The sequence below is a fragment of the Atta cephalotes genome (assembly GCF_000143395.1).
Source record: "Atta cephalotes unplaced genomic scaffold scaffold00003, whole genome shotgun sequence".
Taxonomy (NCBI): domain Eukaryota; kingdom Metazoa; phylum Arthropoda; class Insecta; order Hymenoptera; family Formicidae; genus Atta; species Atta cephalotes.
The window spans coordinates 3730058-3740037 of record NW_012130067.1 but is presented as its reverse complement, the minus strand read 5'-3'; the positions used below and the strand labels follow the sequence as shown (position 1 = coordinate 3740037).

The 9980-nt window shown below is 33.2% G+C and overlaps 1 protein-coding gene across 1 annotated transcript in view; it reads right to left on the bottom strand.

Moving 5' to 3' along the window:
* LOC105625744 (collagen alpha-2(IX) chain-like) overlaps positions 1 to 9980 on the bottom strand; it is an 11873-nt gene continuing 1893 nt past the window's right edge. The window contains exons 4-20 of the mRNA XM_012207065.1: positions 9263 to 9433; positions 8679 to 8750; positions 8520 to 8606; positions 8118 to 8225; positions 6597 to 6713; positions 6357 to 6525; positions 3498 to 3587; positions 3321 to 3443; positions 3048 to 3226; positions 2780 to 2950; positions 2454 to 2648; positions 2117 to 2318; positions 1742 to 1843; positions 1265 to 1366; positions 671 to 838; positions 450 to 518; positions 1 to 116 (exon numbers count right to left, since the gene is read on the bottom strand). Coding sequence (XP_012062455.1) covers positions 1 to 116; positions 450 to 518; positions 671 to 838; positions 1265 to 1366; positions 1742 to 1843; positions 2117 to 2318; positions 2454 to 2648; positions 2780 to 2950; positions 3048 to 3226; positions 3321 to 3443; positions 3498 to 3587; positions 6357 to 6525; positions 6597 to 6713; positions 8118 to 8225; positions 8520 to 8606; positions 8679 to 8750; positions 9263 to 9433 — 2241 coding nt within the window. The remainder of the gene's footprint in view (positions 117 to 449; positions 519 to 670; positions 839 to 1264; positions 1367 to 1741; positions 1844 to 2116; positions 2319 to 2453; positions 2649 to 2779; positions 2951 to 3047; positions 3227 to 3320; positions 3444 to 3497; positions 3588 to 6356; positions 6526 to 6596; positions 6714 to 8117; positions 8226 to 8519; positions 8607 to 8678; positions 8751 to 9262; positions 9434 to 9980) is intronic.

Below are 9980 nucleotides of genomic sequence, written 5' to 3'. Positions count from 1 at the left end.
TTAAGGACCTTTCTCGTTGCCACGATTGTGCAAGTAATTGCTGCTAGGATAATTACAGAATTCGCAATATCCGGGTGGTCCTTGCGCTCCTGGTGATCCTCTCGCGCCAGGAATACCTTAACATGTAGAATTGAAATAACGTCTTGCATTTAAAGTGATTACAATGCCGAAATATGTATAATATTGCAGAGATTTTTTAGTTATATTCTATAAATTATTTTGAAAAAAGTATCTCGTTATTTATAATTCTTTTAAGTAAGTGAAAATCGATCGAAAATATTCAATATAAATAATCGAAGAAACACATTCGATGAATATCTAATAACATTTTTGCTTGAATTGGAAATTGTAAGATTCGCTCAAAAATGTTAAATTTAGAAAATCAAGACCATTGATCGAATATAGCCTTCTTTGCTTATTTGTTAATCTTTTTTGTTAATCTTTTTTACCTGGTCTACCTGGTTCACCTCTGTCTCCCTGTCTTCCGGGTAAACCGACGCCGTCATTGCCAGAAGGCCCTGTCATAAAATGCAGTATACGATTACTGTATTATTGTCTCAAAGTCTATATAATTTTATCACTAACTATATTAATTTCAATTAATAATTAATATTAATTTAATTTGCTAATTATAAGCAAATAATTTTTTATTCATGTAATGTAATTTAACCTGGTAAACCTGTTAGACCAGGCGGTCCTTCTAAGCCGATTCCCTCAGAACCTTTATCCCCCTTTTCTCCACGTTCGCCAGGTAGCCCCTGTGGACCGATAGGACCCTGCGAACCAGGTAAACCGACGAATCCACGATCTCCCGGCAAACCTGGCGGACCTGGATCGCCTAAATGAAAATAAAATTAATTAATAAAAAAAATATCGCAATCGTGCAAACAGCGAAAAATATATTCATAAAAAATATATTCATAAATGCACCATGCATTTCCAATTTTCATTTCCATTTGTTTTTTTGATAAGATTTCCATTACTTGAAGAAGAACAAATATAAAAATAAAAAAACTGAAAATATATAATCAAATATAGAGAATGAACTTTTTTTATTAATGATGGTACATAAAGCATGTGCTTGAATTAGAAAAAGATATATTCGCTTTAATACATTAAAAAAGCGTTATGTTCAATGATGAGAAGCTAACGCAGTTACTCAACTAATCTAATTTTCGCATGCGCACGACAAAAGTGTCCATTAGTCCAAACAGGCCATTTCCCAGACATTTCAGAGAATTGCTACATTCCGAGCGATAGGTACCTGGAATGCCCCGCTTTCCGGCTCGACCGGGACGGCCGTGTCGAGCCGGTCCCGGTAATCCGGGTAGCCCTTGTAGACCCTCTGTTAGTTCTTTCAGTCTCTCTGTGACACATGCCAATATATCATTATTGTTATGGGCGTAACCGCGATGAATCCAGGACATTGATATCCTGAACCGTTAAATGCCACGTATATCATGATGAATCATTCGTCATTCTTTATGCTATAACTCTAAGGACGCGAGAGGTGATGCCGATGATACTTGAAGCGTTTAAATGGCGATGTTACTACACTCTGTTGTTGCTTGCCAAATATCTTCTCTTGAGTTAGGGATTCCATTCTATATGTCCAAGATTCTTCTATAAATTAATAAGAAGAAAACATAGTAGCAGATGATTTCGAATGCGATGAATTTGTTGTACCGAGCAACAAGAAGAAAAGCGCAATGGATTGATGATTTTGACTCGGAGGATGTACCTGGGCGACCTTGAAGTCCAGGGGATCCAGGACGGCCCGGACGGCCTCGACCGGGCGGGCCAGGTAGGCCTTGTATTAACGCTGCCATTTCGGTCATCTTTTCTGTATGTATATAGGTAATAATAAGAAAAAAGACTATATCATATTCGGAATTCGGAACATATTCCTGATGATATTGCGCGTTGTCCATTCATGCGCGGCTTCTTATTAAAATACAGCTGTTGTCCAAAATTTTAATCAAAGTTAATCAAGTTTAAGTGACTTAACTAATTTAATTACTATCTTCACAACAAAAAGGGAGGGAGTCGATAAATAGAAGATCACTTAAATCTCAACGAGCTTTTATGTTTAGAAATAATCTGCAATAAAAATCACCTCTCAGGACAGTAGCGCAAATATCGCGAATTTCCGCCTCGTTTATACTACGTCCCGGCAGACCTTGAAGTCCAGGTAATCCCGTTTGACCTCTATTCCCGGGGGGACCTTGCAATCCAGGCGCTCCGTCCTTACCAGATATTCCAGGTAGACCTATCTGACCTTCTGATCCTCGTTCTCCAGGAGTTCCCCTTTCACCTGGCTTAATTGTTTATTTGGATCGTTTACTTTACGACTTATTTATTCATATAATTTTAATTTATATAATTTAATTTACATAATTTATATATAATTTGATCAAATTTTGATTTTTCTTTTTATCAAACAAGATGCTTACTATGCCTGGAGGACCTGGCGGACCTCTAGGTCCCTCGAGACCGGGACTACCAATATTATCAAAACTGCTATTCGCAGCTGGAAGACCAGGAGGGCCTGGAGATCCTGATGGTCCTATTGGTCCCGAAGGGCCAGGTAAGCCGGATTTTCCTTCTAAGCCTGGTACACCTGGTGCGCCTGGTAAACCCATTGAGCCCTAAATATAAATTAATCGATATGATATTTATTATTCTGAAATTATATGGGTTAATTACATGTTCATTAATTCGAAACATAAAATTGACAAACAGTTTAATGTTGTAATATCCATTTCATTTATTCTCTTACCGAATTCCCTGGTAACCCACGAGGTCCGGCAAGACCTTGTTCACCTTTTTGTCCTTTGTTACCCTTTTGACCTGGTTTCCCATTGAATCCTGATGGCCCTGGTTTTCCTGCGAGCCCATCTAAACCTCGAGGTCCTGGAGACCCCGATTCTCCATGTGGCCCTGGAAGTCCCTTATTACGTGCAACAATGAATATTACGAAAAGTATTATTTTAACTAATAATAATATAAATATATAATATAAATATAAATCTGAAGTAATAAAATACCTGTGGTCCTGGTAATCCTGGATATCCATCCTTTCCTGGATTTCCAAATGGTCCTGAAGGACCCATTGGTCCAATTTCTCCTTTTTCACCTGGGAGACCATCATCACCAGGAGGCCCAATAGGTCCCTCGGGACCAGGTAATCCTGATATGACGTTATTATCCGTCAATTCTGATGTGCCTTAAAAGATAAATAAACATTTCAGGTTCATTATAAACGTAAAAAGAATTATCATTAGTATATTTGTTTAATTTTTAGTTAATATATTTCAAACCCTCTCGACCACGTTCCCCGACATTGCCCTTTGGACCTATTTGACCAGGTGGTCCTGGCAATCCTGGCAGTCCTGGTGGGCCTGATGGTCCTGGCGGTCCTATTATACCACGAGGACTTTGTCCTAGAATACTAGACGTGTTCGTATATATAGTGTTGCCTTTTGGTCCAGGAAGACCAGGAGGTCCCGGAAGACCAGGAAGACCTGATGCACCATCCCGACCGCGGGATCCATCTAATCCCGGATATCCTCTGTCTCCAGGTTCACCTAAAATTGTTAAATTTGATAATGGTCTAATAATTTTTAAACATTTTTATATGGTATTTCTCTAGATAGCACAAAGTGTCAAAAATAAAAAAATGTTTTAAATATGTATTTCAAAAATTTTAGGTACATTTTACAACATACAATGCATTTTAATTTTAAAAAATATCATATTTTTCAGTTACTTCTATCTCCACTTTTTATTTCAAAACATTTTATAATTTTTATAGGGACAAAAAGTTTAACTTTTTTAATTAAAACTTTCAAATTTTTTGTTGATCCTAAAGTTATCTGTATTACCTACTAAACTATATAATTTTTGTATAACAATTACTTTTTTCCTCTTTTATTGATTTGAAAATCCTTTTCCAGGATTATAATACGATTATTATATATACGATATAATACGTATCTGTGAGGTAGAGTTTATATAAGTTGAGAACGATAAAAAAATTTCGAAATTGATCTTCTTTATTATTTCTTAATCCAATATGGCGCTCCATAGTTGTCACATCCAGTCACGTCGTAATAACTAGTGATATATTTGCTTTATATAAAAGTTATGCGATGTTTATTTACGAAATAGTAGTCCACAGGTTAGTAATTTGAACAAAGAAATAACGTGGAGTTCTTAAAATTGGATTACGTCTAATTAAAAGTTAATTGTTATACAAAAATTTACGTGTATATAATAATGCGTGTGAAATGAATATAATAGTATGTAATGATTTGTCAATGATACATAAATTTGTGTGTAAGTGCTATTTACAATATGAATCGTCTTTAAGATCTCTATATTTTAATATATTCGAGAGGAGACACTATTAATATAAATATTAATATAAATATAAATACTGTCATTCGATCGTTATTATGCGTAATCGTAATCTCTCGGAATAAAATATAAAATTTGCTTCCATTATCATCTTTTATTATGGACAAATGCATGAAGATTCGAATACATGGGTAATATGTATAGAGATATATATATATATATATATATATATATATATATATATATATAATATTTAATTATTCCTTAAAAATATTACTTCATAAATTAACTTATATTATCATGTATGTCCTAATTTACACCGAGCACTTGATACACGTACTAATTAATAACTTTCTATTAAATTATAATCTCTTAATTTTGACAATACATTTAAAGAATGGCGAGAAGAATGGTGTATTAAGCTGGAGTACAATACATCTAAATAATTAATTAAATAGTCATGTATATATGTATACATTTACTCGCATCGCCGAACTCAACTAATTTAATAGAAAAAGTACTCTTTAAACCATTCAAGTTTCATTGAGAACATTTTTTTATCTCTTATAGTTTCGACGATATTTGCTTTAATTGAAAGAAACAAACTGATTTTTTTCTAAGAGTTATTCATCTCTTAAAAGTGCGTACAGACACATATAAAAAAATATGTGTTCCTTGTTTTCATGTATGAAACAATATAAAAGTTCATCAAAATCGAAGAGATCAAGTCACATCCAGGCCTTCTTCATATAGATGTGCACCGCAAAAGCGCAAACAAGAGAGGCGCAAACAAAAGAGATGCCATTTTCAAAATTAATTCGCCAGTATTAACATCAATTATCTTGACGAAAATAAAAATCGGAAAATCGAACGTAAGTCAAATGTAAGAGTGACAGAGATAAACAAAAATTCTAGAAAATGTAAAGACACAGCAGAATGTAAAAGAAGTGTTTTAAGAGAGAAATATCTCTTTTATGTTTTGTTCCTATTTATGACTTATAGAAGCTTCGCTTATGTTTCTGTCACTTTCCCCTTACATTTGATTTATGCTTTGCTCCAATTTTTGCTAAAACTTACTTTTGTCAGACTTACTTTTGTTTAATTTGATACTTTATTTTATTTTATTTTTTTTCGTGTTATCTGAATCATTTTCTCAGATGCTCATAAGAACATTCTTTGAAAAAAAGATCTAACAAAGGCTGCCAAAATGACTTTCGCACAAGAGCGCCTTGTAGAACAAGAGCGAGTCTGAATACATTCGTTCCTTTCCTTGGTAATTGTGTTCTTTGAAATTAACTTTGTAATTTAATTCTTCTTCTGAGTCAATTATCTATTTAATATTTAATAATAAATAATAAAATTTCTTTTCTCTATTGCGCAAGTAATTTTGAATTATTTATAAATAAGCGAATATTAGCACAGATTGCGATAAATTGATTTACAATGACTGCGAATGAACGCATCTGGGTCAACGATACGTAGAATATCATGCGTCGCGCGTCGTTTGAATCGTTTAATAGTCGTTATTTGAATCATGACTTTTTATAATGTGCAGTGTTAATAAAAAGACTATAAACACGAGATACAGCCGAGTCGAATATTTGAACTAACAAATTAATATTGAAGCAAATCGCTGCCTCATCTCGTTATGATAAATCTATGAAAAATGGATCGAACAACTTTCAGATTAACATAAGTATTATTCACGTTTCTATTAAAAAAATATTCATGGTTAAAATCAAGAAATTATTCATTCTGGCATGAGCGAGATTTAGACGGTAAATTGATTTAGACGTTGCAGTGACAACAAGTACATTAATCGAGCATCCATTCTGTAATATTCTCTCACTCTATTGTCGACACAGAATAACCCAATTATACATCTCGACGCGATTTCTGCCGAGATCGAATTACATTGTCAGTGTTTCATGAGTGGATTTAATCTATCTTAATTAAGTAGTTTATCTGATATTTCTTTTCTAAGAAACGTATTGTACCTTTTTCACCCGGTTGTCCTTGAATGCCATTGTCTCCTTGTTCACCTTTGGCTCCTTTTTCTCCCTTATATTCTGGAGATCTATTCAAAAAATCACTCGCATTCCCTGGCGGACCTGGAAACCCTCGAGAACCCTGATCTCCTTTCAGACCCGGAAATCCCATATCGCCCTATTAGAGGATTTTTTTTATAAATAAATTTTCATTGTTATCATATTCAATTTAAAAGCATTAGTACTTACTCTTTCACCCTTTCGGCCTGGTGATCCTGGTAAGCCCGGTGGTCCTGCGGGTCCTATCGATCCTTTAGAACCTTGAAATCCTGGAAAACCTCTAGCACCAATGTTACCTGGAGCTCCCTGATAAGATACATTTCTTATATTCCTTCCCTTGCATTCTTAGTGCCTACGTTTTGTAAAGGTGAAAAATGATTTTAGTTACGATAGAGGCTTATCCAGGAACTTTTTAATGTGCATTGACAATGAGAGAAAAGTATATCGTAATAGTCTTTATAATTGCATGGTAAAATAATTATGGTCAGGAGCATCATTTTCAGTTATTATTGCTATAATGTTATATGTATAGTAACAATAACTTTATAAGTATAGTTATAACATTTTATAGTATAATTTATATGTAAATATGATTTATATGTAAGATAATTCATACAATTAGTTAAATGAATATAATATTATGATCGTTATGATTATAATTCCATGTTCTAGATTACTATTTATATGGTTAAAACAATTATAAATTTATGATCGTCCCAAAAAATGAAATTATAAATATAAAAAATGAAATTATAAATTATAAATTATAATTAAATTATGATTATTCTAACCACTTTATTCTAACCACTTTTTTCTCTCAACGTGGAGACCATTGGCGGATTTGTATTTTGAATTATCAAGTTTCTCTATATGCCAACAACCAAAAACACAAGAAAAAGGAAAATTTCAACAGTTTCCATATCTTTTCGTTCTTATTTTTCGTTCTTAATTTACGCGTGTGAAAATTTTTTTCGCTTACGACGCGACGGGCGGAAAATAAAAGCCGCAGTATAAACTTTTGCATAACGCGATGTCTATAATAGAGCAGTAAGCCTTAAGCCGTAAAAATCTAGGAGTTTTCTAAATTAAAAAATATTTTTGGAATATCAAAATTGTAATTAAGCATTTCAGAAATATTAGAACAGGGTAATTCATTAAAATCCGGACAAATTTCAATTTAAATTTTCCGCTATATTGTGCCTCCGCTAAAGGTTATTGTTGGCGTCCGAGAAAGCCTGATGCTTCTAGTAAACAGTCATATTTCTCAAAATGATGTTGAAACTAAGTGCGGAATATAATCGAAGAGCCGCGATTATCGAAGGCCTTCGCGCTGAGCGCTCAACAACGGAAATAATTCGGTTCTTTGGATACCATTCAATCGAGATCAATCGTTTATAACATTCTATGACGAATATATATAACATTTTGCTATAAACATTTTTAAGAAAGAAGTTATGATTTCCATGGCTCCCATCGTGGATTCACCTCTGAGTTAAGAATATTTTTATGCTGAATGGTTTTTTATAGTTATATAATGATTTTAGTAGTAATTTTATGATGAATGATTTTAGTTATATATAAACTTATATATGAACTTATATATTATTATATATATTATTATTATATTATTATTATGTTATATATATATATATATTATTATATTATTATATTATTATATTATAATTTTCAAAATAAATAAGGAAAACATACTGTCCTTCCTTGTTCACCCGGCGGCCCCGGTTGCCCTGGAAATCCAGTTGAACCTAACATACCAATTGGCCCCGGTGCTCCGGGTGGTCCAGGTGGACCGGGAAATCCCTGATATAATTTTCTTTATCAACTTCGGAATTTATTAAGAAAACAAAAAATTCATTCATTCTATTTTAATTGTCGCAACATTTAATAAATAAAAATGATGTGTCGGCTCTCATATTGGCATGATTCAACATTGATTTATTTCATCTGAGTCTGAAGAAATTTATTAATTAAAAAAGATGTACAATTCATCTTAGATTATGATTAATTTCATAAATAATCAAAATTTTGAAAACTAGCTGGAAATTAGCTTATGATATAAATATTTAATAAATGTAAAACAAAGCAAAGACTTACATTGGAACCATTAAATCCAGGTGGTCCTTGCGGACAGATTGTATTGCAGGTGGGTTTAATTTGAAACAGAGCGGCTTCTACGGTTTTCTACGGTCACGTATATATTACACTAGTCAAATCTTGCAAAATTGTCAAAGCTTACTGATATGTAAATCTTACCGATAGCTCTTTACACGTTTCTCTCTCGTCTCTCGTTGGATCACAAGTTAAAACCATCCATTGCAAGTCAATCTGAAGATAATACAAATAATATAATAATATATTTATAATCTTAGGACATCGTACATAATGTTTTATGAAATGTACCTTCTTATATTTTTTTCGTATATGTATAATAATATTTCAACTCTTGTTGGAATTTTAACATTTCATATGCATTCTGGATATAAGCCAAGACTCTAATATTAAATTCAGCTTGTCCTACTTGGCGATACAATGTTTCAGACTCGTTCTGTACGAAGCTGTTAATTAAGTAGTGGGTTATTTAATTGTAATGGTCACACGTAATTTTATTTCTAGAAAAGCGCATTCCTCGCAGTGACACTAATAGCGATGCAATTCGTGAATGTTAGATGTACATGCTTATAAGTCTACTTTTAAAGATAATTCGAAATTAGTTCAAAAATTAATTATTAATTAAATTATTAAAAAAATAAAACTGATAAATTAAGTAGTGTAAATGCAAATCTGATACGACGTGAAAATTAAGCTTCGCATGCAAATTTGATATAACGGAGTCTTACCGGCACAGTAATTTTACTATTGTTTATTTTAGCTATCGACAGATCTCCGTCGACTTTAATCGAACCGCGTGGTTTTAAATCTTCCACGCCAACGAATTCACAGTCGACGTTAAGGACTAATTTATCCTTGAACACCCCGAAGTTTACCTTGTGCCAACCCCTGTCGAACACCTGTTTTATAAGAAATCATATATTTTTCTTCAAGTTGTTATCCATCAATGACGTAAGCTGCGATTAATCAAGTCTTAATCTATCCTAGACAGGATAATGATATATAGAAAGAGAAATGAGAAAGACAAATGAGTTCTAAGTAAGTCTTATTACTGAGAGATCTCAGAATTTCGTATTTATTGCATAAATCCTGCTATTTCAAAACATGCTTACAATCCTCATCGATCAAAAGTTCCGAACGCGTCGTAACATTCTCTTATCGCTATACTATCGATCGCATAAGCATGACACTCGTTTTCTATCACATCAGCGATAGAATTTCTAACGTCCGAGACTCTTTGAAGTGACATTTGCGCATGAAGCGACCCGACGTGACTTACATCCGTTATATCTGCTCTGTGTAATAGCATGACGATACAATTCACGCGCCTACTTTTGCGCGCAATACTTGGCACGCAATAGCTTACGTAATGATTTCGTGGGGTAAAACATTCATGCATAATTATTAATTAGTTTTAATGACAGTCGTCTCTCTCTCTCTCTCTCT